Here is a 23,643-nt window from a genome sequence, read left to right as displayed (position 1 = left end):
ATACAAATGCATATAAATACCAGCCATAGAAATTCAAAAAGAAATACATAGATTTAGCCTGACATATTTTTTTCCAAGAAATCATTTCCTGTATGAAATGATAGCATTAACCTAAGTTCACCCAACCAATTTTTACTTTACTGCCTTTTACCAACACTTGTCCCTACGAAAATGGTAATCTTGTTACAACTGATGCCTGAAATCTTTATAAAAAGAATTTGTCTTTTAACAAAGTAAACATGGGTAGACCCTTTGAACCGATCCTTAAAGAGTTCAAGATGTTACATGTTTAAAAAAAAAAAAACTTTTTAAAAAAGATGTTACATGTAACAACAGTGTAATTTAAATTCATCCCAATTAACTTTACCATCAAACTATGGTGTTCTTTCCAGCTTTAAAACAAAATTTAACCTTGTCAAACAGATTATGATTAACCAAGATCTCAAAAGAAAATCAGCCTTGAGCCCTAAGGGGTGTGTTCCCTAGGAGGCTACTTTGATTGATACTGCTTCAGTTACCAGAGTGGAAATTGATGACATTAAATGGAAGGTAAAAACATTAAGAGAAATCAAGTATTTAGGATTCAACTGTCAGAAGGCTATTGCTCACATATAATCTCTGCAGCATCCTTCCTCTGCATTAAATTACTACGTATATATAATGCTGTCACATACATAATCTTTTTATCTTGACTCTTTCCTAGAAATATTGATTTAGAATGCTATTTTACTAACAAAACTGCAAATAAAACAAATTTTTACACACCTAAAAATGTAAAATATTTTAATAACCTGGTTTCCTATTCCTACTTAAAGGAATACAATCAAGGTAGTTTCTCATCCCTTTTCCCTTATAGTTCCTCCAACTACCCTAGCACAATCTTTCTTGAGACATTCCTAGATGGTTAATAATTTGTACTTGAATAAGCAACTACTTTAAAAATTAAAGTGTAAATAAGCATACTATCTTTTTCAAATGCTAGCCAAATAAATTGGGGGAATTTATTCTAGACCTATTAGCTCTGCCTAGAACCTTAAATTAAGCATATCCTGCAATCTTGAAGATCATTACATGTTTACTCATTAGTCAAAGAAACATTAATGGCTATTATTAAATAGTTTCATGTGCATTAAGTTTATATTGGTTTTTCTATGGGTAAGGCCAAATTTATTCCAAAGAAAAAATCCATTACTGGGAAAGAGAAACTATTTGCAATATTATCCAGCTAAAAATACCTTTTCTAATAAGTCTTCCCTTTAAATATATATATGACTAATTTTTTAAAAACCAGAAAAAGGGCCTTTACCTGTTTGTCTCAAATTCCTAAGTGGCATCTGTTTAGATTTGTGATAAACATGCAAAAAGGAGTTCCAGGGGATGTGTATAAACCCATAACCCACAAGTGGGTGTCTTGCACCAGTCCCTGAAATTCCAGGAAATTAACACTTCAAATACTTCTGGTGACTGACAGGAAGTATTCATGAAGCATCCTGGAGGCTAAGGCTAAAAATTTGTCAACCTTTACTGAGAAAAATGAAGTGGGCCATGGGAGAGAGGTAGGTCCAAAAGAATCAATACTGAAAGTGCCAAAGAAAATTACCCAGTTGCTGAAAGGAAGCACACTGATGTCATTCCCTCCAACGGCCACTGCAGATATGGCACACTACCTAAGAACCTTCATGTTAACGCTCCTGGGAGCCACTATCAATTCTACCCAGTACATAACTAGCGATGTGACTTATCTACAAACCTACTGGAGGATTCTGTTTCGGGGGAACAGCAGCAATCGCTCACTCATGTAGGCTAACTGTGCATCAGCCATCGTTTTGGGCACTTCAAATACCAAGCTTTATTTATTCCTCACACCAACCCTCCAGTAGAGCATTATTCCATTACAGATGGAAAACATTAGAAGCTGAGAAAGCTCAGAAGCAAAGTTACTCATGATATTTTTAAGAGGAAAAAATAACCTGTCAGAATTAAAATCCAAGCCTGTCTCTTTCTATACTGGCCCCTGGCTTCTTGGTAGCACTCCAACTTTCTCTATGGGCTTTAAGCCACAACACTATAGAAAATTCTAACTCCACTGTTCCCTAACAATGACAACTTCATGGAGAGCATTTAGGCCACTACTGTTTTCCTTTTAGCATTCAGCTGTCATTAACAGCCCATTAATGCCTGGTGGTATATTAGCATGCAAACACTGGGCTAGACTATTTACAGTTAACATTTATTGAGCACTTACTATATGCCAAATACTGTTATAAATGCTAAAATCACCTGAGAAGGTAGGTTCTATCAATATCCATCTTATTTTATAAATGAATAAACTGAAGCACAAAAAGCTTTAATAACTTTAACAAGGCCAAATTATGTTAAGTGGGGATCTAGCATTCAAACCAGAATGCCTGGCTCCACGGCACATGTTCTTTAACTCTAGCCTTCCTCTGTCCCAAAACTTTTATACGGGTTTCTCATTTAACCTTCTTAACTAAGGAAGCTAAGTATTATCAATCCCAATTTATATGAGAAAACAAGAGATTCGGAAAGGTGAAGTCACATAACTTTTAGTGGTGAAGGCATGATTTGAATCCATTTTTGTTTCACACCCCTATGGTGCTAATACACCATGTCAGAGGATACTAACTATAAAAAGGAAGGGATAATATAGGGCACCACAAAAAATCTATACACACTTTAACAGCTGATAGCTCAATTGATGTTTCTTTCTTTTCAGATTTAACCCACTGGAATTAATAATTATTCAAAGTGTTCAGAGTGTGTATACACTTTTGGGGACACCCTGTATATGTATATTTCAAAATGGTCAATTGCGTTTAAAATTTTCTACGCTATATAGAAGTTCTTTAAAATGTTTAAGTATGATAAAAGAAGAATGTTATGGTAATAAGAAACGGACAAAAATGGCCTTTTGATTATTACGAGGCAGAAAAATCCCACAAGTTTTTAAGAATTGTATAATCTTTTATTATGAGGCCAAATCATTCCTATTTGGCCACTGAGTACAGAGAGGCCCAGTCAGCCACAAGCATACAGCATGCTCCCATCTCACAACCACTCCCTCCCACCTCAATAGACAACATGAGAGTGAGCTTTACTTGTCATGCTCCTTGTCCTAAGAGATCCAGAAACAGAAGCAACATCTAAGAATCCACCTACTTTAGGCTACTCTCTTAAATCTGTAACATTCTCAAAGCAGCAGCTCAAGTTTCAGATGTTAAGATGCAACTACCAAGAAAACAGGCTTAAGAATGAATGCACTTAATATTGTCTCTTGTGCAGTAAGGACTTGCCTTTCTTAAATCTATAAACTAAAAGACAAAGAAGAAAGGCCCTCAGAAAAGTCATTTTTCCATACCACCAAAACAAAAAATATAACTAGTTTCAAACGCTGTTTCTAAAGACTGAATTAGACAGTATAACTCCTCTGTAGTCATACACTTTAGCATTTCAGAAAATGTCTTCCACCAATTATCCATCCAAAGTAGAACTGAACAATATAATCGTGCCTCTCATTGTATTTCCCATATATCCCAGGGGTCTCAGATAGCAAAACAGATTACTACATATAAGAAACATCTACTTAAAATTACTAGTCCTACTTAGGACAATCAAGCTTACATTCTCAACAAGGGAAAAACAAATTAGAAAGCAGCCAGAAAGCTCTATTGCAGCCCCTTTTACCAGACTGTACAGATTTTTAAAATCAAAAACTCCAAGAGGACAAACTGTAATTTGTAATTATCTTTTATAGCATCTTGCAGCCCAGAAGGAAGAACAAAACACACACAGACACACACACACACACACACACACGTCAGCCCAGAGCATAACTGTGGTTGTTTCAGGACGGTAAAAAATCATTTATTCAGAATTTTCAACGCTTTTAAAACATAATCAGTGCTGTGTAGGAAAAGCATTAAATATTTAAATGAGGCCAAAGGAATCAGGTAACGCGTGAATGATAATCCAGTGTGTCCAAAGTGTACAGTGGACAAACAGGCTCCACTGTCAACCTCCTAAGTGATGTTTTGAAATAGGGTGGAACTTTAAGAAAGGAAATCACCCCATAATATTTGGTTAATTCATAACTTTTTTTGTGTGTGAACTGAAAAATGTGGGGTTCCCCGCCCAAAGGAGCATTTAATTTAAAAAAACAAACAAACACGTTTTCTTTTTAATAAATGAATCCAGGCACATACCATATCAAGGCTTGATGTGCAAATACAGAGATGCAGTCCCTCCCCATTTCCACTTCCTCTCTAGTAATTATTTTCAAATTGCGATTTAAACATAGAAGCTATCTGAAACGAAAACTTCCCTCCGGTTCCCCAAGCTAAAGGTTTGTCAGGAAAGCAGAATCAAGCTCAGCCACCTCACAGGAACCTGAATACCCGAAATGCTCTAAAAAAAAAACTAAAAAAAAAACTAGATATGCTAAGGAAGCAATTCTTTGGACACTTCGCAATTAAAAGAAATAAATAAAAACAGGAAAATAAAAAGGTAGGAGGGAAAAAAGACAACTTAAAAGCAAACCACCACACCCTCAACTCCGCGTTGTAACCCGTCTGCCAGGGGCCTTTACCTTCATTTTCCATTGAAACTGCACTTGGTTGGTGTCTACAAAGTCTTTAGTGTCAGCCACGGCCACACTCGGAATAGAGAGAGGAGGGAGACAAGGAAGAGAAGCCCCCGGAATCCCAGGCCGTCACCCCCGCTCCCGGCCACGCGTCCCACGGCTGCTCCCACCACCCCTAGCAGCAGCATCTGCAAGAGAAACCAGAAGAAGCGGCGCTGACGAGAGACCGGGCGAGGAGGGCGCCCCCGCCCCTCCGACACCTCGGCAGCCCCGGACCCGCGCCCACCCCCTGTCATCCGCAACGCCGCCAACTCAAGAGGGCAGGGCGGCGCCCGACACCCCACCCAACTGGGGTATCCCCGGTCGCCCCTCCCTCAGGACCTGGAAGTTTCTGGAAATGAGTATTACCGGTGCACTCCCCAAGCCCCAGAGCCCCTTCCTCCCGGCAGCGGGGAGACTCACCCGCGGGGCTCGCCCGGGCGCCCAGCGCGCCTCGGGCGAAGAGGAACGGCTGCCCGATCGGCGGCGCCAAGCGGGAGCCTATTCCCGGCGTGAGGAAGGAGCGACGAGGGCGCGGGGGGGGGGGGGGGGGGAGGGCCGGCGGGGCAGGCGGGGAGGGAAAAGGAAGAGGAGGTGAGGGGCCCGTCACTGTCGGCCCTGCCCGCTCGGCGCGGCCGCGCTGGTCTGCTCCTGCCTCCGCCTCCCGTGCTCCGCCCCTCCCCGCCGCCCGCGGCCCGCCGCCCCGGTGCGCCCCGCACTCCCGGGCCCGCGGCGGACCGAGCTTTGTCGCTACTACTTCCGCTGCGAGAGGCGCGCGCGCACGCGCACTCGCCCGCACTGGCGGAAAGGGCGGAAGTGAAGACCGAGCGGCCGGCCCCGAGTGGTCTGTAGTCGGGTGCCGAACAGTCCGGTAGGAGTGCGCGTGGTCCCCGTGGCGGGTCCTCGTGGACCCCCGTGAACGGTGCCTGCGGTTTCTACGGACCCACTGGGCGCGAGCGTCGGAGACCCGCCCGCTCCCCCGCGCCGGCCACGCATTCTCAGGAGGCGGCCGCGGGCTCGGGGCAGGCGGGCAGGCACCGTCGTGGTCGCGGCCCCCGATGGGTTTGAGCGCCCTCCACAAAGGCGACCGGAGAAGTCCCTCCCGTCGGGGTGGCAGTCACAGTCTTGGCAGGCGACGCGAGGACCGCCGGCCGACGGGGCGCGCGCAGAGAGCCTTTGTTCTCGCTGGGACCTTGCACCCTCCTGTGCAGACCCCTGTGGCTCCTGTTTTGCTCTTAACTTAGGGAGCAGGTCCCTGCGGGGCCGCTTCCCAAAGTTCTGTCCCGATGAGGAGCCTCAGAGAGCTCGAGGAAGGATTCAGCCTTTTTTATTCGTTCCAAGTGTGTGGAACCCCAGAGGCTGAAACAACTAGAAACCGAGCGTCCAGAGATGGAAGCTGAAAAACGGGCATTATCTTCGGCTACTGGCTATTTCTTTTGCCACTTGAACCACTTGCACTTTTCCAGCACCTAACTTAGACTCCCAGTAATGTGATGGATGTTGATTTTTAGTAAGCCAGACCCAGGAAACATAGAAACGAAGTCCTCTCGCACCCAAAGCCACTAGAGGGCAGGGCTACACCTGCTGAGTTTGGGCGCATCCTCCAAGGAACTCTAGAGACCGCGAAGGACAAAGCCCTCCCTCATATGCTAGAGGTATTTTTCTCTGTCAACACTTACACCCCTTAAAAATATTGCCCCTGCCCTGGCCGGTGTGGTTCAGTGGTTAGAGCGTCGGTGGGCACACCGAAGGTCGCGGGTTACGTAGGATTCCCTGTCCTGGCACGTATGGGAGGCAACCACTGGATGTTTCTCTCTCCTCCTCCCTCCCCCCCTTCCACTTTCTAAAAATCAACCGATCATTGAGGATTAACAGAACAACCAAAAATGTGGCCCTTATCTCAGGCCCTGTAACATATCCCAGTGAGCCCTCCGACCACATGTTCATTGTCCAAATAAACAGCTTGCCTCTTTTTCTATGTTTTGTCCCAAGTAAGTAGTGTTAGTCTAGGATCAAAAATTATGGGCAGCTTTCTAGATTTACTTTTCTTTTAGGAAACACTGTGATTTTATTCAGCAAGGTCACTTTTAAATTTCAAAAGTGAAAGCATAAAAATCAGAATGAAGTCGATTTCTAGTCTCAAGAGTTACTCTCTATGACCCACCTTAGGCTTGCAAAATTTTTGTCTACTCTGTGGTGCTATAAGTCTATGGTTGTGTATTGTGAATGTGCTGTTTGCTCAATATTGTAATCAGTTTTTAATGATTATTACTATACTTGTTGAACCTTTATACTACAGAGTCACATTAAGGACATAAAGCATCTAAAGTAGGAAATGTACATGATATAGACATTTGATATTTGCATGGTCTTACAAAATAGAGGGTAATTTCACTGTACAGAATTTGCTATTGCATTGCTTTAGTTAGCTCAAACATTTTATCTAATGCAACTTTTCAGAATTATCTGTTGTGTGCTACAATACCCCAGCATTAACCCTGAATTCATAATTAACTCCCCCAAAGATGCATTACCCCATGACTGATACCTAAAGTAGCTTACACTGGAATTTTACTTTTTGAATGCCTAACTTGTGAAAGCTATTGTTCCTATTGCTAAGCCAAAAAAACGAAACTTACCTACTTCATTCTTAATCCACTGTCAATCATCTCACAAATTCCTAGGCCTGGGAGCAGCAAAAAACCTTAAATGATAGCTGGTTCAACCACTTAGCTGATCCTTGAGCCTTATTGACATACTTCTACAGAGTGATCCTCTATTCTATGCCTGTAAACCTCGTCCACCATGCTAGCCAACATCACTAGCACTAACTTTGACTTCCTTTTATATGGAAGGAACATTATTCAAACCAGTGCAGTGGGGAATTACTGGACCACAAGCCAGAAATCTTCTTTCTCCCAGCATTGCCTCCTGTGACCAGCTAACCCTCTAAAGCGACTTTTGTGTAGCAATTTCCACCTTCTCATCTCAGGGAGACTAAAATATATATACACTGTATTACATGTATATACATACATATATGTGTGTATGCACATACATATATAGGGTGTCCCAAAAAATGTGTACACACTTTGAATAATTATTAATTCCATGGGTTAAATCTGAAAAGAAAGAAACATCAATTGAGCTATCAGCTATGAAATGTGTATGCATTTTTGGTGGATACTCTATATATTATGAGATTTTTAGATATAGATTGAGGTATAGTTACCCCTCTTTTCCTCTAAAGATTATTGTGAAGATCTGATAGTGCAGACAGGTTGTAAATTAAAAGCACTGTAAAAGTATAAGAATATCATACAGGGAAACAGGCAAAAGCATGGACTATTAGCTAGAATGAGATTGATGGCAATGAAATGCATTTTGTTTGAGTTACCTCTTAATTCTTTAGAAATCAATGCTTTCAAAATCTTTTCTACTCTCATTTATTCTGAATATTTAGCCTACAAAAGTAAATATATTTGATGCAAAAAATGGTTACATATGAGCAAAAGGGGCAATTTGTCAGGCATCTATTTTGGGGGGAAATACTACAAATAAGGAAGATTGAAGAAGAAAGAACATGATACTCTAATTTTATTTCTGCTGTGCTTTATTACACAAAGGATATGAGACATCTTGTTTTTATATCAAATTTGATAGCATTTTTATTTTTAGAGAGAGAGAGGAAGGGAGAGAGAGAAACATTGATTTGTTGTCTCATTTATGCATTCATTAGTTGCTGCTTGTATGTGCCCTGACCGGAGATCTAACCTGCAAATAACTGAGCTACTGGGCCAGGGCTGCTAGCATTTTATATAAACTTGGATGATAAAGGAATATGTGACCCTTTAGGATTTAAAAACCTTTAGGATTTAAAAATTAAGTTCGACCTGGCTGGTGCGGCTCAGCAGTTGAGTATCCACCTATGATCCAGGAGATTGAGGTTCGATTCCTGGTCAGGGCACATGCCTGGGTTGCGGGCTGGATCCCCAGTTGGGGACGTGCAGGAGGCAGCCGATCAATGACTAATCAATGATGTTTCTCTCTCCCTCTCCCTTCCTCTTTCTGAAATCAGTAAAGATATATTTAAATAAATAAATAACTTGGAAAAGGTTATTTTTAAATCTTTTCTCAATGTTTTATTTTAAAGACTTTTAACATTGTTTTAAGTATGGTTAATAGTTAAGGAATTTTACCTATCTGCTGGAAAACTCATTTTTTAAAGTTTGATATTTTAAAACCATGTAAAGACACAACACTACTTTTATAAGCTAACCTACTCCAACAGAACAACAGAAGTATTTTTCTTCTTACAGAATAAAAAGACACGCTAAGGGTCAAGTTTAGGGAAATACTGTCTTATTGCAAGAAGTGTCATATGAAATGAGTGTCCACCTGCCAGGATTGCTATAAATCTGCTTGGTTCTGTGTCTTAGCAGTGTTGGAAGAACAAAAACTAGAAGCAAGAAAAAAAATCAAATGGACTTAAAAATGAGATACCTGTGTCTGGTTGGGTTTAACACACACTGATACCCAAATACTTTACAAATATTTTATCAGCCCACAAGATTCCATAGCTTCAACACTTGATAGCATTCTAAACATTAAATATTTGACGAAACCGAGCAGGAGAAATCAGAATTTTAAAGTGCACTCTCTTAATTTTTGTTGTTAAAGTTCATTTCAAGCATGACTCAGTTTTCCCATTTCATGGGCTCTGAGCCTGTCGTGATATTTGGAATCTTTGGAATGTGCTACCAGTCCTGAGCTGGAGATGAGGGTCGGGGAGCACAGATAAGGATAAGACAGGATGGAGGAAGAGCAGAGTGAGTATAAGTCTCATGTCCAGGAGTTAGCTCTGGGCTTCATGATGTCCATGGAACATAGACATGGCATATTCCATATTACAGACACCCAAGATTTGTTTTGAGATTAAAAAAATTTCCATTTAATAGATATTCTGTCTAGTTTCAACACTAGTATCATTCATCTCTGGCCCAAAACATTTTGTCTGTAGTAATGTATAATAAAAACCTATTGAATAAATGAGTAATCTGGAAAATGGCCCTCATAAATAAGTATTTGCTGTTGAATTAATAAACAGAATCCTACCTTTGACTTTGCTACTTGCTTCCTATGGTAAAACTAAAACATGAGCTGCGACTTTCCTATAAAGCAAAGAATAAGAAATTTTCAAAGGTCTAAAATGACTTCACACCTCCAAACTACAAAGGGGTTAAGTAGGACAACTTGATCTGAACAGGAATAAGCACTAATCATATCAAGAAGTATTAAATATTGAGCATTGCCCAGAGCAGATGAAATTTCACACCCAGATTTTAAGCCCAGGTAACCATTTGAAATTAAAAGATAATGTTGAGTTGGCTGCTTCCATGCATGTAGGAAATTTTAGCTAAGCTTGTGCTTTGGATTTTAATGGCATGCGTATCAATGCCTGACCAAATCAGCAGCACTATTTATTTTCAGCACAGTCCTTAGAGATCAAGGAATCTACTCAATTCTTGGACAAAACAGCTGGGAGACTAGATATAACCAACAGGCCTTAGAATAGTCAAGTAAGTTAAATTGCTACTGGCCAGTATCTTCTACTGACTTTGAAGGTCTTACTGATGGATTGGTTGTCATAAAAAGTTGAAATTATTGAATAGATTCCATATCATGTCTCCTGGCCCCCTGCCGTGTTTGCAGTAATAGCCCAGGCCTTCTCCTTCCATTTAAATGTTTTCTCAATTTGACATCAGAAACATTTTCAATCTCTCTTTACTCTGCTGCACACTGGGGTCTAAAAGAGTTGGAAATGGTTGCATTTCCTCAGACCTCCAAAATGGTACATTTCTCAAGTTTTCTACCCCACCATTTTCTAGAAGTCAAATATTTTTTGCAAAGCTTGTATCTTTGCCTAAATTGTCCCATGTCCTTACAGGCCCCCTGAAGAAATCATCTCTCTCTCTATCTGTGCTTCCTATTGTGAGAATAAATGAGAAAAAAAAAGCACAAAAAATATAGTTATGGCAATAAATTAGAGAGGGAGATCTACACCACAGAAATTGCTTTATGAAAATCCTGAAGTTTAGCCCTGGACAGTCATGCAAACAGACCATACTCCCATTGAGCATACTACCAAAAGTAGGGGATCCACACCAGAGATGGTTTGGAAGATAGGTGATAGAGAAAGGGGAATTGCAGTTCGGCAAGATGGTTTGCAAAATAGACGAAAGAGAAGAGGAACTGCAAATTGGTAGGAGAGAGTTTTTGCAACACAAGCAAATTGTTAAACCTTTAGGTTAGAAATTTCATCACTACAAACATAGATCAGGTGGAAAATTAGAGTAGCATTTACAGTATACCTTTGGGCAACTTTATTTTTGCTTTCTTGGTTTTAAAAGGCATGGTTAGCCTATTTCAGAAGATATTAAAAGTAATTTAATGTGCCAAATATTACATATTTGGGGGATTAGGAAATGAGGATTCAGGAAAGAAAGAAACAAACAAAAAACTTCCTTATAGGCCAGGAACAAATAAGCTGAAATGAAAATTTCAGGCTTGAACCTGCCCACCCATTCCCTTGTTCAAACTGTTGAATGCAAAACTATTTTCTAAGAAACTACTACATCAACTACTAGAAATATTGGTGTTCTAAGTGAACAGTGGCCCACTCTAAAATGTTTAAGAGGAAGCTGACAAACTGGAAATGGCCATTAGGTCCTATGAGGAAGATAAAAGGAACTCTGTTATATTCCAAATGATAAAGTACATCTGGTAATGAATGTTACCAGTGATCCTCAAGTACCCATAACTTAAGTTAGTGTCTCACAAAGTGTAGTCTCTATTACCAACAGCATCAGTATCACTTGGGAACTTACTAGAAATGCAAATTCTTAGATCCAGACTTATTGAGTCAAATTCTGAGTGTTTCACTCAGCAATCTGATTTAATAAGACTTCCCTATAAATCTGAATGCTTGGAAGTGCTGCAGCCACCTTATTACCCTCCCCTCCCCTCCCCTCCCCTCCCCCTCTTGGACTAGCCAATATCAAGGATGACAAAGTAGTGATGAGAGGAAGCCAAGCCCTTTAGCACATAATTAAGCTAATAAATCAACCAACCCAGAGCCTGTCCTATCACATTAATGTGAAATAATATTGTATTTTCTGTTACTTGCAGCTAAAAGCATTCTAATTGATAGAGTCTTAAATGCAAAAAATAATTTACTTTAGAAAAATAGATTAAAATGTTGGTTGATACTTTGGCTGCTCCTATAAAAGTTAAGAGAATTCAATAATATGACATTCAATAATATGACATTCAAATGATAAAAAAAATGCTAAAGGCAATGTTAATCAATGGGAAGTTACAGATTAAGATGTTAGTCAAAAAGACTGAGCACAAGGGAATCTTTTCTCAGTGATTCCTTATTAGCTTATAAAGTACAAAAATTGGCTGATTTCAGAAGCTCCTTTGACACTTTTTTCTTTTTACCAATTAGTAGTATTTTTAAATTATGTAACTGCAATTTATTCTTGAAAACTAGAGAGATTTTAGAATTTTTACTTTCTTATGTAGTTGTGTGCTCTGGTGCCAGGCTTTTTTTTTATTTAATTCTTCAACTAATAACTACCTGGTGATAGATTCTGCTATGAAATTACTAAAATAAAATTAAGTTTACACCTTCCTAAAGTATGACATAGTCATTTTTTCAACAGACTTGATGAAAATATTTATAGTTTTGAGGTTTGCACATCAACTTGTTTCTATTTTCTGAGAGCAGTTAAAAATCTATGACATTAAAAACAACAACTCTACATGTATTCTAACATGGTTTAGATGATTAAATTGCTCATTTTAACCTTAGAAAAATAAAGATTCCAAAATTGCACATTTGACTCAAGAATTTAAGTTACTTTTAGGGAAAGGAGAATCAATTTTCACTGAACAGCCACCAAAGCTACACATTTGTTTAGGGCTTTTTAGTTGATATAACGCTTCTATGTACATAATTAAATCTAATCCTCATAACCATATGAGATAAACAGACTAGATCTTAATTGCTTTTTATAGCTGACAAAGCTGAGACACAGGTGAAGCTCCTTGCACAAGAATTTCTCACTATTCAATGTCAAAGTCAGGAGTTAAAAATCCATATTGGCTTTATTTTCTTTAATGTTTATACAATGATCCATTTAAAAATATGTAACAAGCTGCCCTGTTTATTTAATTACCTTTTATAGTTTATCATTTTGTTTTATTAAATTCTTGCATCTTTCTACTCAATGGAGCACCCTATAATCTTGGTATCCATTAATTCCTGAGCCTGGGACATCTTCCTCATCGCTCACATAAGACATTCAAGAATGTATTAGAAAGGACTTAATTTTAAAACATCCTTTGTCATTGTCTACATCTATTCACTTGTTCTTATTTAACCTTTGGACACCATCACTGGGGAAATCAAGTTCCAAGCAAAAGCTGTTCTGGAATCCCTTGGGTTTATCTTCTCAGAGTTGAAGATTATTTCTAAAATGGGAATTTAAACTTATGAGTAAATAATCACAGATGGGCATTTTAAAGAGCTTATTCAATAGGTAATTGAGACATGTTCATTAACGTGCTGTTGAGAAATCAACAGAATACGTATTAAACACATGTTCTAAGGATCTAGAAGCCACTAAAGCAGTATTAGGAGACTTTGGATGGTAAAAACACAATGCAATATACAGATGATGTGCTATAGAATTGTACACTTGAAACATAATTTTATTAACCAGTGTCACACCAATAAATTTAATCAAATTTTATAAAAGAGTCTGTGGAGACTTGACTTGGGGTGGTGAAAAGACAATACAATATACAGCTGACTAGAACTGTACACTTGAATCCTATATAATTTTATTAATCAATGTCACCCCAATAAATTCAATAAAAAGTCAGATGTGTTCGCTAAAAAATAAATTTAAAAAATTTTTAAAAAGAGCCTGTGAAGCTATAAGTTATCATTACTATCCATCCCCCTTTTAGCAACCACCCTCCATCTTGTAAATGGCATGCGTGCTATTCTTGAGAAGGAATGGCAACCCCTGTCAGCTTGAATTTGTCAGCTTTGAATTTGAAAATATGCTTCATCAAATGATCCGCATCAGTGGTTCTCAAACTGTGGTTCCTACCACCAGAGAACATTTTAGAAATGCAGATTCTGGGGCCCCATCTCAAACCTATTAAATGAGCAACTCTGGGAGTAGGGCCCTGTATTCTGTACAGGCATACATTGATTTACTGCGCTTCACCTCACTGTGCTTTATAGATGTTGTGTTTTTTAATAATTGAAGACAAGACCCTCCCCCAGCAGAAGAGGATTATGACTTGCTTTATTGCAGGGATCTGGAAACAAACCCACAGTTATCTCCAAGGTATGCTCGTAGTTTAGTCCTTTGGGCGGTTCCAATGCATGCTAAAGTTTGAGCACTGATTTATAAGAAGCATAAAACTTTGATCTAAAAATATTTTCATCTAAAAACATTTCTAATAGTCCTCAGTTCTAAAGAACAGAATGAGAGTGTATACAGGGTGGGGCAAAAGTAGATTTGCAGTTGTTGGTATGGAAAATAATACAATAATTAATAAAGAATAATACAGGCATAAACTTTTGCGTACTCACAACTGTAAACCTACTTTTGCCACACCCTGTATTTGCATTTTAAATCTCCAGCATTCTTAAATCATACAGGGCTTTGAACTTCTTTGAGTAATTACCTGTTGGCCTAAAACCAGTTATTTTAAAAGACCAGGGGAAAGAGCATTAAGAGCATAAAGAGATCACATTTCTCCCCTCTTAAGTAACTCTGTGCATCACATCAGCCTAGCCCTGGTACAGAGAACAAAAGGTAGAGGGCAATGCAGTGGCAGTGGAGTTCCAGTTGTGTTCCCAGCTATGAAGTCGGTCTTTGTTTTCTCATTCCAGGTCAGGACCTTTGGAACAATGCTTCTTTGAGCAGGTGTATCAGGCTTTCACAGCACCAGAAAGATGAAAGGGGCGGGGAGGGGGAGGGTAAAGCTACATAAATGGGAAAATGCCATTCTCTTCAAACAGTGTATTCCTAATAGAAATAGTTTTATCCCTTAAAAACAAAAACAAAAGAAAAAGCTGTGCAACATTTCAGAAGCTACAAAAAAATTTTGAAGTGTGTTATACCGAAAGTGTATGTTGGGAACAGAGCAAAATGGTAGTGTGTCCACACTAGTGAAATAGGGTTTTACACCATTCAGTCACTTTAAAGAATTTGATTATAAACTCTGCACTCATGATATAAGACCAGAATACTTCTATAATATGCTTTATTTGTTTTGAGATGTACCTACAGGCTGTAGTCAAGTTTAGTGGTAAATATTATAATAGGATTAATGGTACAGGACACAGTGATAAGGACTGCTTATATTCTAGGACAGTTACTCATAGAACAAAGGAGAAGGGGTAAGAGGAGTCGAGAGTTTCCAAGAGGACACACATGAGAAAGCTGGGTGTTTGAATACATTGCCAATGAGCAGAATCCAGCAAAGAAAGCCAACACAAAGGTGATTTTATCCAGAGTCAACTTACAGTAGCTATGTTATAATTGCAAATAACAGATGAGTTTGCAAAAGCTTGATTACATCCTAATGAATTCTTAAAGACTTCCTTTAGTGCTGCTATAATGTTTCTACTATGCAGTCTTTTAACAGCAATAACATGCTCTTTCTCTGTGTGCTAACTAGCTTGCTTGGAAGGACAGTAAATGATGTATTTAATATTAATTAGACCAACACAGGAGAGTTCAGACCACTTGTATTAGCAAGTAATCCCACTGCAAATAATAAGCCTTTTGCAAATACGAATGAGGGTTGGGCACCTTTCAGTTTTAGCAGTACCAGAACATCTTCATCTCCATGGTGCTGTTTCCTGTAGAATGAGATACACAGAAAGAACATCCTCTGCTTCCTTCAGTGAGGTTGGAAGCTCGAGCTGCTCAGAATAGGACCTCACTGCACACCTTCATGTTTGAAGCCTCCCTATGGCATGGACTCTTGCGTATCACAGTGTAAGACCATTTTGTTGCTGTTATTGTTATGCCTTTCCTCGAGAGCTGGATTTTCTTGGAAACCCATGAAGTTTAAGTTTCAGGGCCCCTCATTTGCAGAGGCCCCTTTGAAGGTCCTGAAAGAGACTCCAGCAACGTTCTCACGGTCTCATGTTTGGTAAAATTTGCAAAAGATATTTGAACTACAATTGATCTTAGAGTATTCCTTTTGCTGACTTCTCCTTTTACATCTCTCCGATCGGGTAGCATTGGAGCAGCCCTGGGCAAATTTTGAATCTGGCTTAAAGAAGTTGAAATGAGGATATGTTTAGATTTTGTTTAGATTTAGTGGGATGTAAAAATGTGTGTATGGTTAAGTTATTGCTAGCTGTCCTAGTAGAGAAAGGACATCCAGGAACGCTCCTACTACCTACTGTACTAAATCACAGGGCCTGAAATCTTCATGTCAGTGTGCCCAGTGGTGCCTAACGTCTGAAGTACATGGGCGGTAAAGGAAAAACAGAGCCAGAAGCTAGTCTATGAAACTTCTCTTGACCCTAAAAAAACATATACATATATAAATTAACTTTTCTAGAGGAACGCATGAATTATCTTTCGATTACCTCTTTAGTGATTTTCTATTAGAAAATCACTGTCATGTGAAGTGGTGATTAAAGACTCAGTAATACAAAAACATAGGAACAAAACATCTTGGGGTACATCAGTTAATTAGCAAAAACGACTATTTTTCTAGACTTTGTGTGATGCTTGTATTTGCCACCCCAATTTGTAATTTGTTGTGACTTCTTATTCCATTCTAAATAAGTACTCACTTTGTATCTAATTTAATATTTACAATTTCATAGTATTTTTCTTAAAAGAAGTTCCCCCTAACTGAATAACTTTAGAACGTCTCAAAAATGAGGATCTCCATCTAAAAGGATTTGATGTCTTTCCTGCACAGTAGTTATGGTGGTTTTATTTTTAACCCCTTTATTCACAGTAAATGAAAGAAAATCTAATATCAAGGAAAGGAGGAAGAAAAGAAAAGAAGTGAGGGAAAGAAGGGAAGAAAAGGACTCTATTTGTGGGGGGGAAGTGTCTCAGTGTGAGGCAGTGAGTCAGGTCTTGGAGGCAGATGGGCAAACCTGCAGCTAAACTCTAGTGCAATCACTTAGAAGCTATGTACCAAGTTCTCTCACCTCTTTAAACCTCAGTTCTTTCATCCACACAGTGAGGGTAATACCACCAATTTTGTAAGGCTATTATGAAGATTAAATGACAGCATATGTAAAGGGCCTTCCCAAGTGCCTAGCACAGATAAGGCATTGAACAAAAATTTTAAATTCCTTATTCTTGGATGCATAATCCAAATTGCATGTCTTAAAATAGCCTTACTAATATGCTGCCTTTAGGATGAACAGAAAAGAAATAACTCCAGCATCTTTCCTGCTCTCTTCACAGTAAATTATGAGCAGTGTAGCATATGTGGAAAGTTCATTTCTTTTTCTGTTAAGGCATGGAACTGTCTGTACCAGGTGAGAAAATGTGTCATCTTCCATTCTGAACAAAAGTTAGCAAATAAAATGTTGCCGACAGACTGTCTAAAATGTGGATTAGGGTAGCAAATTTGGGAATCTGCATAACAAGTAACAGTTCACCAAAAAAAGGGTTTTACATTTCAGTTAATGTGCTGATTCAAAGACAAAGATTTAGGTGTTCATGCATTTACTGACTCTTGCATTTCCAAAGCATCTGAGTGCAGTAGATTAGGAAAGTTCAGAAGCAGATAACAGGATTAGAAATAGCTCACAAGTCAACTCAGGGTTCAGGGGTCTCCCGGGCATGTCTCACACTTCACAGCAGTGATAATATGGACAAAAGGGCTGGAACACCTTCAGAAGGGACCGTGATAAGCAGCAAATTGTCAGCATTAAATGCAGGGAAAAGACTTGAAGGCAAAAAAGGGTTTATATATATATTTAAAAGTAGTTAAAATGCAACCGAATAACCTGAAATTTTTCAGTGTCCCCATTCATCAATGACCACATAAGTATACATAGTTGTTTATCCTTATGTGTACAAGTAGTTCAGTGGCCGGTCAGGCTCAGAAAAGCCAGTTGCTGGTGCATAAGCTTTTCCCCCGAGGTGTTCTCTGCATGTAGCTTTATTTCCTTTCCTTGATGGAAATGCTAACCAAATCTCCAAAGACATTTGAATCTGTTTTCTTTGACCTTAGATTCCAGAGCAGCACGCTCAGATTGTGGAGTATTTGCCACTAACCAAATAAAACAAATGAATCCTAACCGATGCACCTGTGTCCTCTCTTTGTTCCTAAGGTGCTTCACCTTTTTCTTTTTTTTTTCGTTAGTCCTCACCTGAGGATATATTTTTCCACTGATTTTTAGAGAGAGTGGAAGAAGTGAGGTGGGGGAGAGAGAAACATCGATGTGAGAGAGGAACAGCGATTAGGTTACGACCCTTCGGTGTGCGAGCTGACGCTCTAACCACTGAGCCACACTGGCCAGGGCCCTACGGTGTCTTAATTGCCCATCTTTGTATTGCTCACCACACTTTGAATCGTGGGTTTGGAAGGAGCCTGCTAATTCATTTACTCTTCTCTTTCTTGATGCAGAAACCATCACTACACAGCCCCTGAGAGGGGGTCAGGTACCCCGCCCTCTGCAAATGGTGGCCCATTCCTTTACCTCTCATTTTTAGAAAGTCCATCCTTACTGTTGTATCACAGCCTCCCCCTGTGTTCTGCCTGTTAATTATAGTTATTTCCTCAGGAACATCCCAAATGCGCTTCCGTGTTTCTTCTACAAATTAGCCCTCTGGGCCTTATGAAATACACACAGAAACACATACACAGGAACAATCATGTCTTAAATCTCTTCCTCACTGAGCCTAGCATCCAGGACTCCTTCAAGCACGGCTGTCTCGGAGCATTCATTACCCCCTGATGCCCCCTGCCACACACATGCCCTTTTCCCTCTTCTCCCCGGTCCCCTGCTAATTTCTGGCCAAGATCTTTGTTACAGTTGTCCCCTCACTGTCCTCCAGTAGTTAATATCTACTCCTTTGATCTTAATTCAACATTAAGTCCCTTGGGGCAGCCTTTTCTGACTTTCCCACCTTGGTCCTATTGCCCATTATATACTTTGAAGGCACCTTGTAACTCTCCTTTGCTGTACCTCTCCCAGCAGCAATTCTGCATTTATTTGTTTATTTGAGTCCCAGTATGTCCTGAATGACTATAAAAGTACCCGTTGGATGGAAAGCACTGAATACATACAAGTTTGTGGACCTGGTCCTTGGGGGGTTTGATAGGGGGAAGAGTAGCCCCTCCAAAGAACCAGTTCCACAAGCCTTTTGGTTTTTTGGGGGACTTTATAAAATGGATAACTTTGGCATACTCTCAAGGTATAACCAACTCACTTACTTTAAGGAGCTAAAAACTCTTAACATTCCTTAAACCAAGATGGAGAGAAATTTCTATCATTTTACTTAGAGAGGAAAACCTGTATCAACAACCCAAACCTTTACGCAATGTTCTAAATCTCAACATAGTTGTTGTTTGGGGGGGGGGAGTCCTTAACTTTTATATTGTTATTCAGAGAAGATGTAAGAGCCAAAATAAAGAACTAAGTTTCTAAGGTTCAAATGAAATTCAAAGTTTTATTTAACAACCCAACTTGGAGATTAGCATTCCATTAAGAAACAAAGCAAGAAATAAAAATCCAGGGATCCTGTTTGAACTAGAAATCTTAAGCCACTGAAGAGAAACCTTAGAACAGCCTCAAAGCAAAATTTAGCTCTAATCCTTAATTAAAATACAGCTACTGTGCATGCTCCCTGGCCCCCTAAAACCACTCTCCTCATTTTAAGCAGATTAATCAGAGCAGCTCTTGAGCCAGATATACCCGCTATGACTGCAGTATGTGGTTTTTGCCTCTGATTATAGGCACTTGAGTACAGCTCTTTCTGCTCCTTGAGACTATAAGCATCACAGAGCGGCTACACTATACCTAATTTATTTTTACATCTTTGTTACCTGTAAATATGCTCCACACACAATATATAGGAAAAAAACTTGCTTAATAGTTGAAGGAATTCCACAAAACAACATGATAGGTGGCAGATTCTTTTCTCTACATTCAGTCCTGTCCAGGTCAACATTTGTGTCCGTATTTATATAATTACATCAATGGTAACATGATTGCATATTCAGATAAGAACATAGAAAGATAGTAAAAAATTGTGTGGATTAATATTTTTGGAAGATACTATACCGGTTCGAGGGTCTAATTCCACAAGACATTCAGATGGAGATGTCAAATAGGCAATTGGATATACAAGGCTAACGTGCACTGGGGATAAATATTTAGGAGTTTTCAGCAAATGGGTGGTATTTGACAAAGGGAGAGAGAGAGTAGACTGTCCCATGTGAGCTCACAAACTGTCTTCTCTTATCATTTGGTGCTGGCACCCATGAATAATTTCTACGTCGATGATGCTGACCCCTAAGAGCAGCATTCCTCAGGGGTTCATACAGCATTCAGTTCTCTGTAGGCCTCATTGGGCTGAAGCCAGGCTACAGTCTGCCCAGAAGTGGAGCACCTTCTCCCTTCCCCACTCAGCGTCTTACTTGGTCACCCGAGCCACAGAGGAAGGTGTAGGGACTCTAGTTCCCAAGACAATATTGCCTGTGAGTTCCGTTTAGTCCCTGCAAACTTGGACATCAACATCTGAGCCAGACCCTGGCTGTTCCCATCCGGCCAAAAGAAAATAGCTGCAATCATATACCCTTACGAATGTGTTCAGTGCACCTACCCAAACTCATCGGAGCACCCATTTAGGCTTGGTCTCCCCGACCATCACCACTGCCATAAAACACCATTTGAACAATACTGTTCAAACATGTACATCATCAAATGTTCCCAACCTTCAGCACCTTCGTCTAATTAATGACCTTAATCTTCTACCTCGTTAGGATCTTGGCTTTGTGAAAGGCCTGCTATAATAGAGTCTAGGGATGCAAAGGATGAGAAATTTGTTCTCAGTTTGATAAATAGCCTGTCCACCCATTGATTGGCACGTTACAATAGGAATGACAACGAAAACTACCAAACCAGCCAACCCTCAAGTCAAACCTTCATGACTTTACGACATGAAGGGGCCTTATTGGAAGCAGGCAGAATATCTTAGAAAGGAGGGGCTATGCTTCGCTCTTCCCAGCAGAACTCGAGAAGGCTTTTCCATTAGCCCATTGAATCTGAGCCTTGAAGGACGTGGGCAAGGTGTAAGTAAAGGAGGGGATTCTAGGCTGGAGGGAGGAGTACATCTGCATGCACAGAGGTGGAGAAGCCGATGGCGTGTCTGGGATCAAATTCTCCAAGTGTGGGAAACACAACACTGGGTGGGAGCCAGTGGCGCTAGATGAATTAGGAGACGGTTTTAAGTGGCATGCAGACACTACACTAAAAAACAATGAATTACCTGGAAATGAGGAAGTTGTCTATGTTTCGATTCCCTTCTACTCTTGCCCAGGAGAATTTCTCAGTTGGCAAGTAGAATGCTAATCTCTTAAAAGCTAATCTTCCTGCTTAACAAAATGGAGCAGGTCTCAGGCTTAGAGGTTTCACAGCGAACAGTGTCTAGTTGGAATTTAACATTAGGTTGCTTTTATTGTATTTATGCATGTCTTCTATTTATGGCCAATGACGGTGGTTTTTCCATTTATAACAGTGATATGAAATTTTCTTTCTAAACATATTTAAGTTTTAAAAATGAGCAGTTTCAATGCAAATTCTGAAAGATATTAAGGAATACATAAATACGTGCAGGTGGTAAACCTTTCTGGTAAGAATTATGACAGTGGTATGTGACTACTGAAGTGTTGGAAATACTCTCTACACACACAAAAAAAAATGTTAGCAGTTTGCTGTTGCTATCACTGGGTTACTCAGAGATAAAAGCATGGTGAAATGAATCACCTTTAAAGCCAGGCCAGTGGGAGTTCAAATCTCCCTTCAGTACTTTCTAGCTGAGTGGCCTTGGGCAAGACGTCTTAAGGTCTCTAAGTCTCACAGGCCTCATCTTTATAATGAGGATCCATCTTCCAGGAGTGTAAGGATTAGAGACAACCAATATATAGGTCCTGAAATTATAGACATTATTATTAACCTACTTTATAACTTTCCAACAAGCTTTCCAAGGTTAACCATGACTGACTCTGACCTAATTTCTCTAATTCTGTGAGGCATTATGTCTGCAGAGCTGTAATTGGTTTCAGAAAAGAATCGAATGTGTCATTTTTCTTTATGTCTCCATTAACTTATGCAAGAAGTTAAGAAATCAGCTCTATGCTCATAGCCGTTTCTAGGTCATCTCAAATGGTTGTCAACCCACCCAGTCCAGGTCAGTGGACCCATGTTAAATTCTAATGTTCAGAATGCATGTGGCAACATTTTAAAAATAAACTTTAAAAACTAAACTGTACAAGCAATATAGCCACATCTCCAAAAACTTATAATACTGAGAAAGGGAGGGAGGAATCACTTAATGCACAGTTCACAGTGGAAGCCCCATCCTTTCAGCCACCTCCCCCTCCCCATTGCTCACACCCCTCCCCCCCCATAATGAGTCCTGAAGACGCCTGTGGATGTGGATTCATTGACTGTGGCAGACAACTCACAGCACCGCTACTTGGGCCTCTGGCTTTCCACTTCAAAAGCAAGCACATGCTGAGACTCGGAAACCATGAGATTTCCTTGTAATCATGACACCTTGCCTAAGAGATAAATTGGATACTAAGCATAGCCCCCTTAGTGAGCACAGTCTGAATTTCCAGCTCATGTAAAATTATTAACGCACAGCATAAAAGCAGTTTCCTCTCGAACAGTAGTAATGATTTTCATTTTCCAAATTATGCATCTATGTTTTGGGGAAACCTGTTATTAGCGGATTTTCTGTCTGCTGACTTTTGCTCTCACTCCCTGGAAGTGTTTTAATAAGTAGGTCACCTCAGTCAAATACAGGACACTGTTAATATCTCCCATGCAATTTTGCAGTTCTAGTGACAGGCATGATACCCAGGCAATTTATGACTCTGGTCTTCAATGTGGCTATACATTGGTCCTTTATCATCGCCATACTTCTTTCTAAATGAACCACCACATATAAGGGATCAGATACAGCGATTTCTTTTAACAATTTGGTATAATTCGGAGAAGCAGTGTTTAGAAATGCCTTCACAATTATAAGTGATACAACAATATAAATCTCGAAACAATAAAACGAATGCATGATTTTTTAATGCATGATTTTTAAGCAAGAAGTGATAAGACATCTTAACCATTTAAAAAAATATTTATACTCCCACATGCTAGAGACTACTATTAGAAATCCTAACTTTTGATTGGTTAAAAAGACTGAAACCTGCAGTGCTCTGTCCCTTACCCTCCACAAACACACACACACACACACACACACAAAGACTAATTACTTCTGAATGACCTTCTCAGCTCATTAGTGATCTACTTAAAGCTGTCATACTTGCAGTCTGCAAAATGTTTTTTGTGTTGCCAATCCTGGTGATACTAACATAGCCATAAATACATACAAGAAGACAATGTATTTCTAGGGCCTGGCAACTTCTTTTTGTGGAGATAATAATAGTTTTTAAATTTGTATTTGAGGCCCTAGAAAGTTATCAAGGAATCCACAATTTAACTCTGATAGAGTAGTTTAGTCTAGCTGCTCAGAAGAAAGAAAAGCACGTGGTTTTATTACAGAACTGGAACTTAATCTAATGATGCAAATGTTCCAAGTTCAAATAAATCCTCAGGAGCCTGCATGTCAAGTCTGAAGAGCCCCAAGCAGAAGCCGACCTGTGCCTAACACAGGTAAACTGTCAGAGACTAAATC

The 23,643-nt window shown here is 39.6% G+C and overlaps 1 protein-coding gene and 1 pseudogene across 4 annotated transcripts in view; both read right to left on the bottom strand.

The window, feature by feature from the left end:
- The window catches only part of ATP2C1 (ATPase secretory pathway Ca2+ transporting 1), a 92,999-nt gene extending 88,236 nt beyond the window's left edge, over positions 1-4,763 (bottom strand). For all 3 annotated transcript variants that reach the window (XM_016224339.2, XM_016224341.2, XM_016224340.2), the window contains exon 1: positions 4,607-4,763. In XM_016224339.2, coding sequence (XP_016079825.1) covers positions 4,607-4,612 — 6 coding nt within the window. In that variant the 5' untranslated portion in view covers positions 4,613-4,763. The remainder of the gene's footprint in view (positions 1-4,606) is intronic.
- On the bottom strand, positions 4,642-7,446 carry LOC148091420 (uncharacterized; annotated as a pseudogene). Its single transcript, XR_015715723.1, has 3 exons — positions 7,399-7,446; positions 5,063-5,738; positions 4,642-4,788 (listed from the first exon to the last, which is right to left on the bottom strand). The product of XR_015715723.1 is annotated as an uncharacterized LOC148091420 (transcript).
- Positions 7,447-23,643: the final 16,197 nt, after the last annotated feature.

This window comes from Miniopterus natalensis, chromosome 15 (genome assembly GCF_054644295.1).
Source record: "Miniopterus natalensis isolate mMinNat1 chromosome 15, mMinNat1.hap1, whole genome shotgun sequence".
In the NCBI taxonomy this organism is placed as follows: domain Eukaryota; kingdom Metazoa; phylum Chordata; class Mammalia; order Chiroptera; family Miniopteridae; genus Miniopterus; species Miniopterus natalensis.
Note: the sequence above shows the minus strand (reverse complement) of the source record. Positions and strands in the feature narration are given on the sequence as shown.